Source organism: Teleopsis dalmanni, chromosome 1, assembly GCF_002237135.1.
Source record: "Teleopsis dalmanni isolate 2A chromosome 1, ASM223713v2, whole genome shotgun sequence".
Lineage (NCBI taxonomy): Eukaryota > Metazoa > Arthropoda > Insecta > Diptera > Diopsidae > Teleopsis > Teleopsis dalmanni.
The window spans coordinates 47,906,452-47,924,972 of NC_051846.1; the positions used below are offsets into that span (position 1 = coordinate 47,906,452).

Genomic DNA, 18,521 nt, shown 5'->3' on the forward strand with positions numbered 1-18,521 from the left:
TGTGTTCCAGGGCAGATGCTTTCGGATTTCAAGCAGAAGTCGTCCGAGACTGATTTTGTGTCGGCGTTGCGAAGGGCTTTAGCTAAGGTTAAATCCGTTGAATCAACAAGACATTGTCATCCATCTGTGTATGTTCCGCGTGACGTTATTAATTGTAAGCACGTTTTTCTTCGAGTGGATCGTGCTCGAGCTCCACTTGAGCAGCCTTACGAAGGTCCATTTGAGGTGCTGAGTCGTAGTGAGAAGACGTCTGTTATTGTTTGCCGTGGGAGAGAGGTGACTGTTTCGAATGATAGGTTGAAGGCGGCGTACTTAACGTGTGATGATCTTGAACAGGTTGTTCCAGAAACGCGTCAGCCTTCAGCGCTGTTGAATGGTGATCAGTTAGTGACTTCTGGTGATTGTAGGCGTGAATCCCTGTTGCCGATTCCGAAAGTGACACGAGCTGGTAGAGTAGTGCGTTTCCCAGCAAGGTTAGCGGAATTTCGTGATTAAGAGTGGTGTTGTCGACTTAGTTGTGGTGTCGCGTTGTTGCTAGTACTCCATCGCTAGGAGGGGGTACTGTGGCGACCCAGTTGGCTGTGCATTTATTGAATTTAAAAAGTAAAATTCAATTTCAAATATTTTTAAGTTTTTGTTTTGATTGATGAGAACGTTTCGATTTTTCTCTCTGTAAAAAGTTGAATAAAAGTTTATTAACATTGAAAATTTTTAGAGTTTTATTAATTAGCAAGGTGAACAGATCATTGCTAAAGTTTTATGCTTTAAAATTAATTTTAAAATAATAAGAAAATTGATTTAAAAACATGTTTATATATAAAATTTACTGTGTTATTGTTTGTATGTAATTGAATATGAGATACTCAATTACACAAATTGTTATTTTGACAAATTCTTATCGCGAAAACTGGTAAGCCATATCATCAGCTGTGATATTTACTCTCTGTTTACGTAAAGAGCACATTTTCATAATGCAGAGATTCCTACTTAATATTTCATATATTGGTACAAATTTTCGGTAAGCTTGTTTTAATTTATTTTTTACCCTTTCATATTATTTATCGCAAAAACAATTAATAGTGGAATACAGAAAACAATCAATAGAGCAGAGGAGCAATTAGTTGACGTAAAAAGCGTACAAGGATGCATTGATTTAGCACTTAACGTGCTGCGACCCGCAAATAAGGTTGAAACAGTTTTGTCAAGCCGGTAAGTTAAATTATATTGCATATATTAATAACTAAATAAAATCATAATATTTAATTAAAGTACAGACAAGGGTGTCCATGCACTTCACTCAACTTTACATGTTGATTTACAAAAATATGGTACAAAGACCTACGATCCAACGACCATAACAGGTGTATTGAATCGTACATTGCATAAACAAAAGCTGCAAATAAGAGTTATAAAAACTGAAAGGGTTCCAGATACATTTCACTGCCGCTATAATGCATTAGGTCGCACTTATCTTTATCGTATTGCAGTGTTACGAAAAAAATCGGATGGTAGTAATTGTATAGATAATCGAGCCTTTGAAGAATTTATACCCATTGAAGAAATCGATCGTTGTTATTTTATTCAGTATGTACATCTTGAATTTTTAAAATGTAATAGTTAATAAAGTAATTTATACTTAGAAAGTACCCATTTGATATTGAAAGATGTCGCTCTGTAGCCCGAATGTTCGAAGGAATGCATGATTTTCGCACTTTTACAAGTACGAACCGAGAGGACAACCCTTCCTTCAGACATCCCCGATTCACGGTACGTCGGATAGAGAAAATTAGCATAAAACCAGGGAAAACGTTAGCTATTGGTGTAAACACTGCATTAGCACAGGATTTATATGACTTTTGGGATATAGAAATCAAAGGGAAATCTTTTCTTTATAAACAGGTAAATAAAATTATATATTATATATTTTTTTACAGAATTAATACTCAATTGTAGTCTCTATTAAACTTTACTTTATATTTTAGGTACGCCGTATTGTGGGTGCACTCGTAGCAATAGGAGTAGGGCGTATTGATGAAAAAAGTATATATGAAATGCTTACTATACCTTCAAAGCATAGCTGGGATTCACGTATTACTCTCGCACCAGCTTATGGTTTATATTTAAGCAAAATTCATTATAATGAAAACGATAAATATATAGAAGCTCCAGAAAACGATAAAGGACATGAGCTTCCTTCAGGAAATACAACAAAAACGTAAAAGTTTGCAAAGATCAACAACAATTGTAACCACAACCACTGGTGAACGTTATGTTGAAAGCAAAAACTCAACGCTCCCACCAATTAAACTTGAAAGTAATAAATATGGTTTCATTGTGGATACGAAACCAGATACGGAGCCTGCTTGTATAATCGAAAATCTGCTTTATCTTGGTTCACAGGATGCTGTTTCACTTGAAAATATTAATAAGTTTAAATTTACGCATATACTAAGTATTGGCGTTGAAATGCCCATTATAGAAAATATGAATGACAATTTACATACAAAATTTTTGCCTTGTTTGGATTTGCCTGAAACGGATCTCTTTGCTGGATTAATGCAAGACGCTTTTACGTACATAAAAGAAGCGAAACTAACTAATGGTATCGTGTTGGTACATTGCAATGCTGGTGTGTCACGTTCAGCGAGTGTGGTTATAGCATATTTAATAAAACATTGCCAAATGAAATTTGACGATGCCTACGCATATGTTAAAGGGAAACGTGCCTGTGTGCAACCAAATAGTGGGTTTTTAGAACAATTAAAAAAATTTTGTGAATAGTTTTATAATCTTTTTTAATAGTGGGCTATATTAGCCTTCCAAAACATATAAAAAGTAATGTGTATATAGATATATTAAAATATTTGTTGTATACTTATAAGATTCCCTATTAAAATTTATTAATGTATTAAAATTATTATTAGTTCTTATTACTAACCACAAACATGAATTAATTGATTTATATTTTAACGAAACAATGATGTAAATAAATAAGTGTATGACATAAAAAAACTATATATATGTGACAAATTTTCATTATAAACAAATACGATGTGTGTTTAATGTAAAAAATGGGCACTGAATATACTCCTAACATTGTACTAGGTCATAGATGCGCCACTAAAATTAAAAATCGTATTGATATCCTTACAGTTGTGTTCTTTACAAAGGCTTATTAATATGGAGAAACTTTCTTCAGGAGTCAGAAGTTTGGATGTGGCTGGTCCAGCAGCAAATTCCGTTGGAGTCATTCCACGAAAATTGATTAGGTCACAGAGATCTTTAACTAAAGCTTTACGATTTTGAAACGTATTTGAGCCACATAGTTCTGGTCCGCTTATATTTAATATAAAGCTGGTGCTTGGTGATATTTCTTCAGGTTTTACGACTACATTTACGTCAGGGTCAGCAATTCCTTCTGGTCCTTCTTCTATTTCCAATTCTTCCTCGAACAAATTATTTTCTAAACAATAACGTTCGATCGCTTGAAATATATGAATTTCTGCCACTCTACGTTGAAGTGCCTGGATAACGCATTTGAATACTACCGCTTCCTGCTTGTACACCGTTGAATGAAATAAAAAGTCGAGTTTGTAATTTTGAATATGCTGCAAAGGAAATTATTAAATTTGTCATACACCTTAAATACATTGGTGCACTTACATCTATGGAGAGTGATAGCATAAGGCTTTCACTGTAAACTTTAACTGAATTATAAATGGTTAGAACGTGTTCCACTGGCCATGGAGCATTACTTAAAATACGAATAAGTGTTACACGCAAAAATTCCATTTTAAATTTCATTGCCATGTAGAATAATTTACCCGCAAGGGCATAAGGAAACGGCGTCTTAACTTCATCTTGCATATATATATGCTGTAGAGCATATCTGAATACATCTGCATTGACATCTTCATATTCTACTTCGCTTAATCCATCCTCATAGAATATCGTTTCGAACTTTGGTGATACTATTGCTAAAATCAACTTATGGCAGAGGAATCTTTCTTTATGTCTGCCGGCTATAACGACACAGTCGCCAAATTTCCCTTTTTCCAATAGGTAACCAAATCGCTGATTCACATCTCTTCTACAAAAATAAAGAAGAAGCAAGAAAAAATATAATGCACATTTTTGCATTTTTATTTATGTGCTTACAATTTTGATTGCCAAGGGCAAAATTCAAGACTATGTTTTTTTTTCTTGTGTGAAGCGGCCATCTTATGAGTTTTTCTGTCGGAGCAATCAAATAAAATCTAAGCTCAACGTCTCCAATTAACTGCAATTATGCCCGAAAGCGACTAAATGCAATCCGTTTAAAATGTTATTAATAAGTGTGCCGAACTAATCCATTTTTTTTTTGTTAATTAAGGCGAAAGTAACACTGCAAATCGTTTATTTATAACCAAATTTTAATATTAGGCGAAGGGAATATTTTTATACATAAAAATATTTAACAACTATAACTATTTTAAGACATATTATATTTAAAAAAAAACTTTAAATAATATAAATATTTTAAAATAACCTCCATAAATTCTTAAATATATATACTTACTTATATATTTACTTATTCGAATTAAGCATTAAAATCCATAGTAGTTTTTTAATTTTTTATATCGCAAACTGGCCCAAAAACATAGAATTATAACAAAAGTATTTCTATGTTTGAAGAAATCATGAAAACTATTATTCTTGTTTATACTGATTTTGTCTTAATTTAAGTTAAATATAATTTCAACTAGCTGCGTATTATGGTAACACATATTATATTTATAAAGAAAAATCTTTTAAGTAATAGAATTATTTTGAAATATACTCTATAAATTTCTAATAGAACGAAATATATTTACTTGTTCGAATTAAGCATTAAAATCTAAGTAATTTTTTAATTTTTCATATTGCTAACCGAAAACATAGAATTATAACAAAGTATTTCTATGTTCGAAAAAGCCTATTATTATTAAACTATTGTCTATACTGATTTTGTCATAATTTAAATTAAATATAATTTCAATTAGTTGCCTGTTAGGTCCTTAAACAAAGTGTTAATACTTAAAAAACTGATAGGAAGATAGCTAACACCTTAGAAACTAATAGGTACATACTCGTTACCTTGTTCACGGATAATATATTAAAAATTGGCCGTGTATCATTTCATTTTCTAGTTTGTTAAACAATAAACAATAATTTTAGGTAGGTAGATATTTTGAGTGAGATATTTTGGAATGATTAAATATATTAGGAACCCTACTAAAAAGGAGTTTTTACCTTAAATGCTCAAAAATTGTATTTTGACTATAAGTTTCACTGAAATATATTCCATATATTATAATTTAATTATAATTGTGATAATAGTAAAACTCTTTACTCTTTTGAATACATAAGAATATTTGCTTAATGGTGTTTTCATCAGGATATATAATATAAAATGGATTTGAAAACAGTGTTAAACATGTAGAATCAGTAAATTATATAACTAAATAAACGAATAGAAGTCTTATATTTTACTGCTGGCTTTTTTTTTAAATGACTGCGTATGTATTTTAATTAAAATTTTTACACAAATGAACACTATAAAGTCTTTTTTAACTAGAACTAAAATATGTGATAATATGGAAAAAAGAAAATGGAAATTATGTGAATATATATCCCAACGTATTAGTGATTTAAATCAGCTAAACTTTAGTATAAATGCTGATTTAATCTAGATTTGCGGAGTGCGATTAAATTTGATCGTGTGAATATGATTTTACTTACAAAATATATAAAACTGACTGTTTTCGTTTTATCATAAAGTTTTTTTCAATTGTTTTCCGGAAAAAAGTGTTTACAAACAGTATATATATATAGCTGATTGTTTCAGTTTTTTCATACAGTTTTTCTTCCATTGCTTTCTGAAAGAGACTTTTCCAGAGTAATTAAGCTATTTATGTAAAAAAATGAAAAAATTAATTTAATAAATCTTTAGTTTCTGTTTATTATATGCACGTTTCAGATTAAATATAAACGTTTGACTTACGACATAAAAAATTATACATGTTTTAAAATAATATTATCAAATAATTTAATAATAATCTTTAAGATTTGACTATGTCTACTTGCATATGTATAATTGTAATGTATATAATAGTTGCTGTATATATATTATAAACACTAAGACGCGCATAAGTTGTTTATTCTAAGCAGTTAATATGGAGTGAAAATATAGAAGGGGATATTCTATTATATTTTGAAGTCTTCGTGTGAACAACTTCTTATTAAGTACTTTCATTAAAAGTGTCACTCATATAAAAATTGCTAAAGTTATGTACAAATACTCGGTGATATTTGTAACTTATGTAGTAATATTATTCAAATTTTTGCTGGACACGATTCCTTTCAAAACTCAATTTTTGTATATCGTAAATATAACTAGTAATATTGATGTATAAATAATTAGTATTATGTATAAGTAGAGTACGTACAATCAAATTTATTATATATACATTAAATAAAATAATTAATAACTTAAGTTTGCAAAAAATATATACATAAAATGATATCTGCTTAATTTATCACATTTAAAATTATTTAAAAATATATTATAATATACAATCAAAATAAACTTAAACTTAAAAACTAATGTGTGTGTGGTTTAAACGTAACTCTCTCATCTTGGACTATAATTTTGTTATTAATTTGATAGATCGCTGCGCACCGTAATGGTTGGAGAAATCGTTAATGCGGTTAAAATATTCTGTGTTGACAAGATGATTATCATCCTGGATCCAGTTTTTTTCTTGATTTAATTATAAAAAAGTACAAAATTCATATTTTAGAGTTGTTTTAGTTTAGGTTGGTTTTTTCTTTGTTTTTAGTTTAAGGAAAAGTTTGCAGTTTTAATATATTTCGTTGCAGCTTATTAAGTTTTATATCAAGCAGTCAATTAAAAAACTACAAAATCTTTTGTTTCTGAATACTTATCAATTTTGCATGGAAGACTTTTGAAGCCCATGTTAAAATAAAATCTTTTCCTATATCCGAGTACAATTAAGCGCTTAGCCTATATTTGGCATATTTATTGCCTCTTGCTCTTTTCCTTTCCTCTTCTCATTATTACCTGGCTCATATAATAGTACTTTGGTTTTAAACAGTCAGAGATACTGTATGTAACATTGCTGTTTTTAGATCAGCTGCTAAATGACTGATGTCCACTACAGAATCCACCATTTCTTGTACCGCCGTAACACTTGGAAAATGTGCAGCAGCTTTCTTCGATTTATTGACACAAATCTTCAGTGCATCGCATAGCGCATTTGTACAACGATGTATTTTATCACGTAACTCCACTTTAGAGACATTCCGCGTTACGATGTCACCAATGGTCACCAAGTTATGTGCACTAAAAACGACAAATTTTCCATAGGCTATAAAGAATTTTGGTGGTTGATTTTTTTCTACTGTTTCCAGAAATGAATCAATCGCTTGTCGTAAATTACCCATATGTGTGGAGATCTGCACGGCATAATAACGTACTAACATCTTATCTTTATCAGTTAGTTCGTCTTTTTTGCTATTTGGCAAAGAATTTGTTGCTGCCGCCATAGCATTTACTTCGGCTGCCTTAATAACTGTATCGAAATTTTTCTTTAAATTTGGTGCTATAACTTCACGTAGTTCTGAATTCTTTTTAGCCGCTGCATCCTTTGATTCAAAAGAGACATAATCATAATCTTCCAACCATTCCCCACTATTTGTCTTATTGGTATTTGTTGTGGGTGTGCAGCTACCATCAATGGTGTCGACAGCTTGAGGAATATTGCGTTTGAAAAGCAGTGAAGCGTTACCTTGTATGAAGGATGTGGTTTGGCGTACATCTTCAGTTAAAGTTTGTGCACATGCAATTAATTGATCGAGACTATCCGGTGGTCTAGAAATTGATTTCTCATCATTGCGTGCTAAGTTGTCAATTGTCCAACCACCTTGTGCAACGACAGCATCAGTCGATTCGTGTACTAATTTGTTTGCATCTCGTAGTGCTCTTACTAGTGGTCGCAGTTTTAGAGCTAAGTTACGATCCTCAGAACGAGTAGCATTACCCAGAGCACCTTCACCGAATTCAGTGAGATCATGTAAAGCCGTGCGTAGACGCACAGCTGCTAATTCGACCTCTATTATAACAGGTTCTAACTTCTCATGTAAGCGCCAACTTGGAGAGACAAACGATAATAATCTAAAAATATATATTTATGTGAGCATTATTAAATTAAATTTATTATATAGTCGATTTCATTTAGTTAGGTCACTGAACAACAACAAATTACGTACTCGAAAACCGGCTTAACAATGTATCTTGTTGTTGTGTCACTGTCCTTTCTTAATTTAATTCAGTATACTTTCATATTTACCTTGTTATTGCTCCTGTTGCTTCTGATTGAAATTTTGCTAACGTTTCCAGCGCTGATGACAATTCTAATGGAAGTTCTTTGGTAATAAAAGTTGTAGCTGCATTATTTACAGGTTTTTCCTGTACTGGTGTTAACTGCGTTGTTGGTAATGGAAAATCATAGGTCATACAATTTCCATTCAGATTTTGTTGTTGTTTTAGTTGTTGCTGCTGTTGTTGTTGTGCTAAAGTTAGCTGATGTACACCACGTACAGGCATTGGATTACGACGTGGTACATCATAATCTGGCATATTCGCTAAAGATGAGCGATTAGATGAAGAGAATGATAAACTTAATGAATCGCTAGTTAGAAGTGATGAATTGGAGCTGCTAGGTGTTAATGTGTTCTGATGTTGTAATATTGTATTTAATGGCCTTGGCACATCATATGACTCTTCTTGTATGGGTGTGGCACAACGTCCTTTAAGGCTTAAAGACATCAAATCATATCGTAAATGTGATAAGCCCGGCGCGCGGCCAACATTTCGTGGACAATCATAATTAACTGGTGTTGCTGGCTTTGGTATATCATAGGTTTCAAATTCATTGCTACCATTTGTTGCTGGAGAGGACATAATTAGATTTTGGTAAATATTTTGATTACTGTAAATTTGTTGCTGTTGTTGGTTTGTTTGTGGAGGTAGTGAATGATTTTGTTGCTGTTGTAGCGGATACGCTGCTGCTGAGAAATTATATATGTAAACATCACCGTGTCGCTGTGGGGTGATAACCTAAAATGGAAATAATGAAGGTAATTAATATATTTTTAAATGCTAATTTGTATTAATTTAATTATTTCGTTTTAAAAATTCTAGTTTATATTTTATCATCAATTCAGATATCTATAAAGGAAGACCTGAAGGCTCGTGAATATACGAATAAATGTAAGACTATAACTTCTATATTCTTTGATAAGCTTTGTAGCTTCCCGGATATTTTTTTTTTAATTTATTACAAAATGTAAATTCAGTATTCTACCCTTCTATATCAGTCGATAGCTATGATGAAGATTTTACAGTATCAAATATATGTTTATAATTTAAACAATCTGAAGTTAATTTTTGTTGAACACGAGTCTTTTTTTTATCGAAGACACAAAACCATCAAAAGCCTAAGTCAGTCCAGAACTTTAAGTCACTAAAAACATGCCCTCATGTACGGACGGAAAGTAGCTCATGGAAAGTAGCACCGTAAAGTATTACTTCAGAAGGTGTTGAACACAGGTGGTTTATTTAGTATGTGGTTAGTTACAACATGGATAGTAAGTGTAAATATTTTTAAGAAAATTTTGTGCTGACATTGGTATTATAATGAAAAGGTGGATTTGAAAAGGTGGAATGAAAAGGGGTTTTGTTTTCTAATAATCAAATTTAATTAAATTCTTATACTGTAATTGAAGCATGATCCAATAAATTAATATTATAGTAATAAATTTTTATTTTGTGCAGCAAGATTGGCAATATATAGAATATTACAAAGTAATGTCATAATTATAAATCTATTCAAGTTTTCAAATTTATTATCAAAAAAAAGAACTTCTGTTAATACTTTTACTGGTAACATAATAATATTTTAAAATACAAGAAAATATAATAGTTAAGTTATTTAGATCGAAGTCGTTAATTCTGTACTTTATCTAGTTTTATGTATAATTTGTTTTTGAAAAAAATAATTGATTTATCGAGTTAACGAATACTGAGTTATAAATGTTTCAAGTACAATAACATTTCACAATCATGTAAATTTTTTATATCTGTTTAAATATTACAAAAAATACAATTATAAAAGTCCATGAAAAGTGCTAAAGTTGTGCTAAAGTTGAAAAACAATTGTAAATACAAATAGAACATTATTTTTCTTTTATCTTGGCCAACTTGAAATAAAAAAATTTAGCATACTTAAACGTTGGTTTAGTATTTAGAATCTAGAAAAATTATATAATCCGCTTTCACTTGTATCATTTATTATTTAAACGACTATGAGTTAAAGCAACATTTAAATATCCTGTGCTTAATATTTAACAATTTCATTCATAACAATTACATGCTCGTATGGAATTGTTAATACTAATATATACAATTTTTTAATAAATTTGTTGTATTAATGATTTATTTAAAAAAATTAATATATAACATTTTATTAGTGATATGCTAAATTATTAAAAAAGCTTTCTCGTTAATAGTATTAAGGTATAGTACGCAACAAAAGTTTACTTATTATTGTTAATATTTTTATTACAAAAATACAACTATGCAATAAAAATAATATGTGTCAGACAAAATTTGAAAGATCATCATTTTTTGGCCGTTATTTGTGAAATTACAACTGATAAGGAACAAAAACTTCCGTTAAACTTTAAAAGTTTGAAGTGCTATTTATTAATATTGAATATATAATTCGTTTTTTTTTGTTAATAGTATTCGGCTTTTTGAAACAAAAATTTTAAGCAAGTGTTATTCGATTTGTTAAATAAAAGTTTGTGTTCACTAATAGCCATAAATAAAATAAAATGTATAATTTTATGTATATAAAGTGTTAAATAGTGTTAGTGTTAAAATTGTTAGTTCATGATTTATAAAATTGATTAATGAAAGAAATCATTTAAAATATTTCATATAGTATTTCTTTTTAATAAAATCTCCTTCAAGTGTTCGCCATATTTGTATTCTTTCTTCCCTAAACGATTTTAATAATTCGTCAAGCCTTGCGTTTATTTGTTGTTTTTTGTTTTCTTCATGTATGAAATATGTGTAATGTGTATTGTATACACACACACACATATATATATATATATAACATATATAAAATAAGAAAAAATATAACGATTCTTATAATTTAACGGTGTTGGCATATATATAGAATGTTGCACAGTTGAAACATGTCGGTAAGTACTGAATATATTGTTTTATATTAATTTCTTATGTTATGCTTTTATTCTTCTTGAAATTGAAAATGTTACAAATTTTTAAATAAATAAAAATATTCAAAAAAAAAAAAATATATAAATTAAATAAAATAAGAAACAATATTTTAGTATATATTATATATTAGTGCTTTCATTCTTGTTAAAATTGCAAAGTATGTAACATATTTTCAAACAAATAAAAATATATAAATAAAATATAATTTAAATAAATTATAAATTAAATAAAATATAAATTAAATAAAATATAAATTAAATATAATATAAATTAAATACAATAAAAAACAATTTTTTTTTAAATATATGATTTCAATGCAATCATATACGTAATTTAGGACGTGTGCGAGTTAGGCTAAGTTGCGTTCTAAATGAGGGAAATTCTAAGTTGTGTCGATAATGTATTGATGTGTCGATACGTGTTGATAAATGGCAAAATGTGTGCAGTGCAAAAAAACCCACAAAATCTCCCATTTGGTTTAGCATCAACTTAGCCTAACTCGCACACGACCTTAATAACTCTGCATAATTAACTGAATTTATTATACACCTTTATATATACATACATATATATGAAGAAAGTACAATATACAATATTATTTGTATTATTTTTCTTTACATAGTATACACACGGTCGTGTGCGAGTTCGAGTAAATTAATGGTAAATTGATGGAAATAGTAAATTATGTCGATATGGCAGCGAATGTTGGTATTTACCAGAATTTCGAGTAGGGTAAATTAGACAAAAATTAGGTGAAATTTTATAAGATATTTAATAAATAAATAAACAAATTTGAAAACTTTTAACCAAAAATAATAAATAAGTGCAATAAATAAATAAATAAATATTTATATAAGTGCAGTGCAAATTGTCCCTAGCAAATTTCAATTTACTTTACTTCAATTTACTTGAATTCGCACATGGCCATAGTAGTTCATTTGTTGACTCATTACAATTTTATTACACACATCATGATATTATAGTCTTTTTTCATATGAAGTGTAAAGGATATTATATATTATTTAAAAATTTTAAATTAAATAAGTTTTTAAATACTATAGAGTGATAAAAAAGTTTTTCATTGAAGATTGAAAAATTGAAAAAAATAAAATGAACTCACAAACTTTATTAATATCAAGTTGTTTTAGTATAAATATTTTTTTAAATATTCAACTTTTAACTTTATCGAATATTTTAAATATTTTAATAAATATTCAACTAAAATTAAAAAAGCATTTATCTATTTTTTATAAATATATAAGAATTTAATAAAATACATTACAGTTTTTCCACTTACTCCTTTAAGTTTGTATATTTGTATTCAATGGGTGTATACTCTGCACACATGTGCAACAATATTTACTATTCTACTGTTTTGATTTTCTTTTTTTTTACTAAGTTCCTACTACACTCACCTTAACTCTAGCAGCACTTCCGCAGTCTGCCAGACTACACTATTCTAGCAACAAAATATTATAAACATTATTGATTTTTTACTTTGATTTGCATTGTTCTGGCTCTACGAGTGAAGTTAGGCGTGGAGTCAGTATTGGTTTTTTTTCACTATTGCTTAAATTGTATAAAAACAATAAATTATAACATTTTTATATACTAAAAAATTTTATTCATAAATAACAAATATAACTCCAATTAATTCAAAAATTTTATTTATATATTAATAAATATACGCATTATGAACAATAAATACGGGATGTAAAAATACACCGTCCGACTACCAGATTTATGGAATACAAAAATGCTACTGAACTTGAGTACAATAAAAAATTAGTAGCATTCCTATTGGAAAAGTATTTAGTCCATGTTTGTGGAGTAAGAATTATACACATATATATATATATATGTGTGTGTGTAGAAAGGCAAGAAAACAAGCAAATAGTAGAATTTATCCCATTGGAATAGAACAAACAACAGGATAATGCTATGCGCATGCACATGAAGTATATAATTTTGCACGCCAGATGGCATCTGTAACACTTGAGATGTAAACAAACGAAAGGACATGTTTTGCTTTTAGCCTTCATTGTGCGAGTGCACGGCATGTCAGGGCCAAGGTAGTTTCGCCTTTTCATATTACAATTGTTTTTGTGTTGATACAACAATTTCTATAAAGTCACGTTTTTCAGGAAGTAGTAATTAATATTAAAAAATGCCTTTTTGTTCTAAGCATTTGAAGTAGCTCTTAAATAACAAAAAAAAAAAGAAAAAAATTAGATTAGGGTTACTGACATTTTAGGTGGTTAGGTGGTTCTTTTTTGTGTTTTGTTACTATAATTATATATATTGAAATTAAAATTACAGATTAAGCTATATTAAAATTATTATTGTAATAAATAGATAATTTTGATTTATAGTTCAACTTTAAATTGCACTAATGTCGAAATAAATTCAGTATTAAATAATAATAACACTAACGATTATAATTTCTAGATGAATAAAATGGGTAATACAGATTATATGTAAAATTACATTCTGCTGACAAATATAGAACAAAATTTTCCAATAAAAATAATAACTCTTAGCTTATGGTAGAAACTTTTCTAAGAAAATTACGTTCTTATATATTATTTTTCAGAAAAATAGTTAAAGTCTATTATTTATTTTTTCAGAACCCTTATTATGGGCTTACTCCTTTTTACTTTCAAATAATTTTATATATTGGCAATTAAACACTTCGGTAAGGTCGAGCAATTCGCGTATTCACTTGATTTGGCATCTTCTGTACTTTTAATTTTCGGAAGAACGAATTTAATAATAAAAGAAAATCATTTTCTATGTTAGATGTAGAAGCCATACAAAAAACTTATTCTTAACTTAACTTTTTGAAAGACATTTTAGAAGCAATAAGTCAACTATATTTCCACAAGTTTTATGAGATGTTGACTGTATATCAAAACAGGATCTAGCTTACTAGAATATCGCTTTTTAAAAATAGACCCCACTTATACAAAGTAGAAATTACTTTAGTATAAAAACTTTCAGATTGCACTAGAAGGTACAAAGTGACGTCTGTATAATATTTTCAGGTGGTATACGTACCTAAATTCGATAACCCTAACTTTATATCTATTTTGCAGCCCAAATTTTTTTTTGTATATGCTCCTAAAATAATAATTAAGCAAACCCTTCAATTATCAAACACAGTGAATTGTACTATTGCAGCTTTACTGAGACAGTCAAATTCCCCTGCCTTTTAGTAATACCTATGACTACTCAAACTCAATAACAATCGTGAAGTACCCATTGATGCGTAACATGAGTCAAGCAAATATAGGACAATATTTCAACTCCTTTTTTACTCATTTTGGAAAAGCAAACAAATTAAGAGTCAATATAATGGCGACATCTGTAAAGGAAGGATGAAATAAAATACAATAAACATCATTAGGACATTGGGTGCCAATATAATTATTTATAACGCGCGACATTACCAATGAGGAATGAATGTTTGTCCTTTATTGGTAATATGTATAAAGTCGGCATTTGCTGAAAAAAGTAAATAAATTTTACAAAAAGGTTTGCAAGTAAACTATTGTTATCAACAGTTCCGCTGTATTTCTATGTTTTTACATTTTTTTCATTTGATGCTGTAATTTTTATCTTTTGTTATCAGTTAAAACTCGCATTTTGATTTTTATTAACATCTGCCGATATTACTAGCACGGTATGTATTTGAAAGTGATCCTCTTTTCTCCTCTTAACATCCTTTTTGAAGAAAACTGTTTGACGTAATTTCAATTTGCACAGCAGGATGCGATTGCTTAATGGATTTTTGGAAGAGTCAAAATTTATTTTTTGTACAAATAAAACCAATTTTGTGGTTCAAATTTTGGTAAAATTCAATTTTATTACTGATGTAATTTGATATGGTTTCCTTGCTATTTCTGTTTATTATAAGTAGGGTTATTAGTACGGTAATTGATCACTTAAATTAAAGTACGCAATATATTTTTAAAAGTAAAAAATATATTTCAGCATTACACAAAATTTTAGGATCCTTTGTGAATGGTTAAAAAAATATCCGAAATATTGTAATTGAAGCAGTTTGAACTTAGTAGTTGGGTTCTATTTACTTTAACATTAGAGGATTGTTAGCTAAATTAGGTACTTAGCATTTAGGTATTGCTGAAAACCCAAGGGTTAAAACCATCTAGAACCTTTGACAAAGCTTATAATGCTATTTAGAGGGAAGTCTCGAAGTTCGCCAAGATCCTCAAAAAAGAAGGCCCCCAGAAGATTGAACCACCTAACCTAAATAGCACTTAAAATAAATTATTTTGTGATTATATATGATGATCATGATCATTTTATTTTGTTTCAAAAATAATATGGAAGCAAGGGAATCACCATATTATAATTTTGATGAGTTTTTATACATTGCAAACGGTGGGATTCTTGTTTATTTACAAGAAATTTAATGTAAGAGACTATTAAGAACAACTATTACCGAAATTGAGAAAGTTTCAAAATAAAAATTCTTTGAAAAAGCTTTAATGCGAAATATCGCTTTCGATAAGACGACGAGCAGTCAAGCGATGAAAGATCCAACAGGTAAGCATTCGAAACAATACTAACTAAGAGAAATCAAGGAAGATGGAGTGTGTAATCTGTCAAAGATGGATATTTCTAATTGGTGTCAGCACGCAAATCATAAATACGATAGATGGAGAATGTTGAGCAAGATAAAATTCAAGAAAATGTCAATTAAGTAAATAAGCTATGTAAAATAAAAAACTACGTTATAAAAGTATTTGTAACCTAATCGTTGATAAAGAACCTTATGAAGAACCAATGAAGCTATTTAGCAAAAAATGGGAGATACAATCACTAGCTTCTCATAATAATTTCAGATTAGTTACCAACACTAATAAATATACAAAATAAATGTATTATAATAATCTACCTCATAGTATAAAATATATATTATACAATAAATAAGTTTTTATATATATAGCAACTCTGATCATTGTTACTGAGGTTCAAGCTCAAACCCCAATTAGATGATACATTTAATATAGAATTAACAAACTAAGAATTAAATTGTAGATTAGTCACTGACGGTTATAGCAATGGAGACATTCTGGAGACAATATTCTGGGAGTTTTTATAATACTCACACCAGTAAGAGTTTTTTTAAAATAATGTTTTATTAAAAATTATTAATGACGTGACAACACCACATTGTACTTGCTACTGAGGTTCAAGTTTAAACTCCAATTAGATGATACATTTAATATAGAATTAACAAACTAAGAATTAAATTGTAGATTGAGTCATTGACGGTTATAGCAATGGACACATTCTGAAGACAATGTTCTGGGAGTTTTTATAATACTCACACCAGTAAGAGTTTTTTAAAATATTGTTTTATATAAAAATTAATAATGACGTGACAATACTACATCATTTTTGCATACTTTAATATATAAATTTGTTATAGCATATACATAGGTACGAGACGTATATGAAAAAGTTTTTTAAACGATTTTAATATTATATTAAGCAATTCATGGTTTATTTTAAGAACTAATTTAAAAAGGAAATGTTTAATAATATAACAAACTATGACTATATTTATTTTAATAAATTAGTCAGCTCGACCGGCAAATGCAACTTGATGACGTTTATCAGTAAAGCTAAAAATCGTCAGCATTTGTGTGAATGAAAAAATTATGCTGAGTTACTGTTTTCACTTTTAGTTGATAAAATATATAACAATTAAAGTATATCCCGTGCATAGTACATATCACACATATTTATATGAGTGATGTGGCCTATTTCTGACGTTAAAGTAAAACGTTTTCATGCTAAAGTTTTATGACATATTTGGGTTAAAAATATAGTGAAAATTAATGTTGGGTGCGGGTATGTGGCATTTCTAGCAATCTAAACTCAAAATATATTGAGGGCATTTAAGTTTACCATAGTTTTAATGGTTATTACGTTTTGAACAATAGTTTTATCATTTCCGGTCGAAAGGAAGCCAATGAGGCTAAAAGGAACTTTCCACACCCACACTTTATAAAAAAATCCAACGGAATCTAAATATTATTTTATAATTAAAAATTGAAATGAAAATAGTTTTTTGATTTAAGCGCGGCAGATTATAAAAAGTTCATTACTTTTTTTTTGCAATAATAGAAATGCATTTTTTATACAATTTATGCAGCACTGAAAATATAGAAAATTTTTATAAATGGTTTTCTGAATTTCCATTCTTGGCAGGTAAAAATGTAAATGGTTTTGGAATTTCACCTTTTCATAGTTTTGGCATGTCTGTTACATTTAGAAGACCAGTAGTGATCAGATAAAAAGACAAAATGTGCTGTTTGGAATTTTAAGGTTTTTCTTTTAATAAATGAAAGATTGAGAATTTCAACATATTTTCACGTATGTTTTTGTTATGTTGATTAGGATAAATGTTTTCGTTTTTGAATTCTTTAAACAAAACTCTTATATACATATTATATAATATTAAATATGTGTGACAACAATAACTTAGATAAAGAAGAGCTACTCCTAAATTTATACGTGATCATTTTAGGTAATATCATATTACAATTATAAAATGATAAAACATAATTACATTGTGATTACGATGCAAATGTGAAAAAAGTGTTTTTGAAAATAACAATAACCAGAAAGGAATTGAGTTAGATAATAATTTACTTCGTCAGTTTTCCTATTTGACCATTCCGCTACATATGGGATCGATCTCACTGTCGATCTTACTTATGTTTCTGCATTCCATATTTGTTGCCACAGTTTTTGGATCTATCATTTAACCTCTAGATCATACAACGCAATGATAGGTTGGGTGTTGCCATTTGTCACCTTATTTTCCTTTCTTTGGCTAAATCTATAGCTATGAAGTGCCACAGATAACCATCACCGCGGCTTCAGATATCATACGGTATATTAAAGCAATGCTTATGGTGAACACCATGGTAAAGACTGTTAATTGTAGTGTGCAACACTAAACCGATATCAGTTTATGTATCTAATATAAAGGATTTCAATGCGTTATGCTTTAAATTAGAATTAATGTTTTTATCATTACGTTAAAAATTACTACAAGTATAAATTTGATTTTTTATAGAGCACTTTAGTTCGCAATGTAGTCGCCTCTATGGTAATGGTATTGTCTTTTTTA

General features: G+C 28.8%; 4 protein-coding genes across 4 annotated transcripts; 2 read left to right on the forward strand and 2 right to left on the reverse strand.

Annotated features, from left to right (window-relative positions):
- Positions 1-809: 809 nt before the first annotated feature.
- On the forward strand, positions 810-2,238 carry LOC119669218 (tRNA pseudouridine synthase-like 1). The gene is made up of 5 exons (XM_038079039.1): positions 810-1,018; positions 1,081-1,209; positions 1,270-1,584; positions 1,641-1,899; positions 1,983-2,238. Exons 1-5 carry the CDS (start codon positions 972-974, stop codon positions 2,217-2,219), a joined length of 987 nt encoding a protein of 328 aa, XP_037934967.1. The 5' UTR covers positions 810-971; the 3' UTR covers positions 2,220-2,238.
- LOC119669219 (dual specificity protein phosphatase 19-like) lies at positions 2,219-2,801 on the forward strand. The gene has a single exon (XM_038079041.1). It carries the CDS (start codon positions 2,467-2,469, stop codon positions 2,779-2,781), a length of 315 nt encoding a protein of 104 aa, XP_037934969.1. The 5' UTR covers positions 2,219-2,466; the 3' UTR covers positions 2,782-2,801.
- Positions 2,802-2,995: 194 nt separating this feature from the next.
- On the reverse strand, positions 2,996-4,313 carry LOC119669217. The gene is made up of 3 exons (XM_038079038.1): positions 4,159-4,313; positions 3,664-4,090; positions 2,996-3,608 (listed from the first exon to the last, which is right to left on the reverse strand). Exons 1-3 carry the CDS (start codon positions 4,218-4,220, stop codon positions 3,102-3,104), a joined length of 996 nt encoding a protein of 331 aa, XP_037934966.1. The 5' UTR covers positions 4,221-4,313; the 3' UTR covers positions 2,996-3,101.
- Positions 4,314-6,878: 2,565 nt separating this feature from the next.
- On the reverse strand, positions 6,879-12,885 carry LOC119668873 (breast cancer anti-estrogen resistance protein 1-like). The gene is made up of 3 exons (XM_038078544.1): positions 12,766-12,885; positions 8,391-9,160; positions 6,879-8,215 (listed from the first exon to the last, which is right to left on the reverse strand). The coding sequence occupies exons 2-3, from the start codon at positions 9,002-9,004 to the stop codon at positions 7,129-7,131; spliced, it is 1,701 nt and encodes a 566-aa protein (XP_037934472.1). The 5' UTR covers positions 9,005-9,160; positions 12,766-12,885; the 3' UTR covers positions 6,879-7,128.
- Positions 12,886-18,521: the final 5,636 nt, after the last annotated feature.

What these genes read in the sequence shown, in the direction of transcription:
- LOC119669217 (XM_038079038.1), bottom strand. Translation starts at nt 4,220, where the DNA reads ATGGCCGCTTCACACAAGAAAAAAAAACATAGTCTTGAATTTTGCCCT. An exon ending in TGCCCTTGGCAATCAAAATT is followed by an intron (nt 4,091 to 4,158) that starts GTAAGCACATAA and finishes TTATTTTTGTAG; the next exon opens with AAGAGATGTGAATCAGCGAT. An exon ending in TGCTATCACTCTCCATAGAT is followed by an intron (nt 3,609 to 3,663) that starts GTAAGTGCACCA and finishes TTTCCTTTGCAG; the next exon opens with CATATTCAAAATTACAAACT.
- LOC119669218 (XM_038079039.1), top strand. Translation starts at nt 972, where the DNA reads ATGCAGAGATTCCTACTTAATATTTCATATATTGGTACAAATTTTCG. An exon ending in GAAACAGTTTTGTCAAGCCG is followed by an intron (nt 1,210 to 1,269) that starts GTAAGTTAAATT and finishes ATTTAATTAAAG; the next exon opens with TACAGACAAGGGTGTCCATG. An exon ending in AATCTTTTCTTTATAAACAG is followed by an intron (nt 1,900 to 1,982) that starts GTAAATAAAATT and finishes TTTATATTTTAG; the next exon opens with GTACGCCGTATTGTGGGTGC.
- LOC119668873 (XM_038078544.1), bottom strand. Translation starts at nt 9,004, where the DNA reads ATGTCCTCTCCAGCAACAAATGGTAGCAATGAATTTGAAACCTATGAT. An exon ending in GCAACAGGAGCAATAACAAG is followed by an intron (nt 8,216 to 8,390) that starts GTAAATATGAAA and finishes ATATATTTTTAG; the next exon opens with ATTATTATCGTTTGTCTCTC.
- LOC119669219 (XM_038079041.1), top strand. Translation starts at nt 2,467, where the DNA reads ATGCCCATTATAGAAAATATGAATGACAATTTACATACAAAATTTTTG.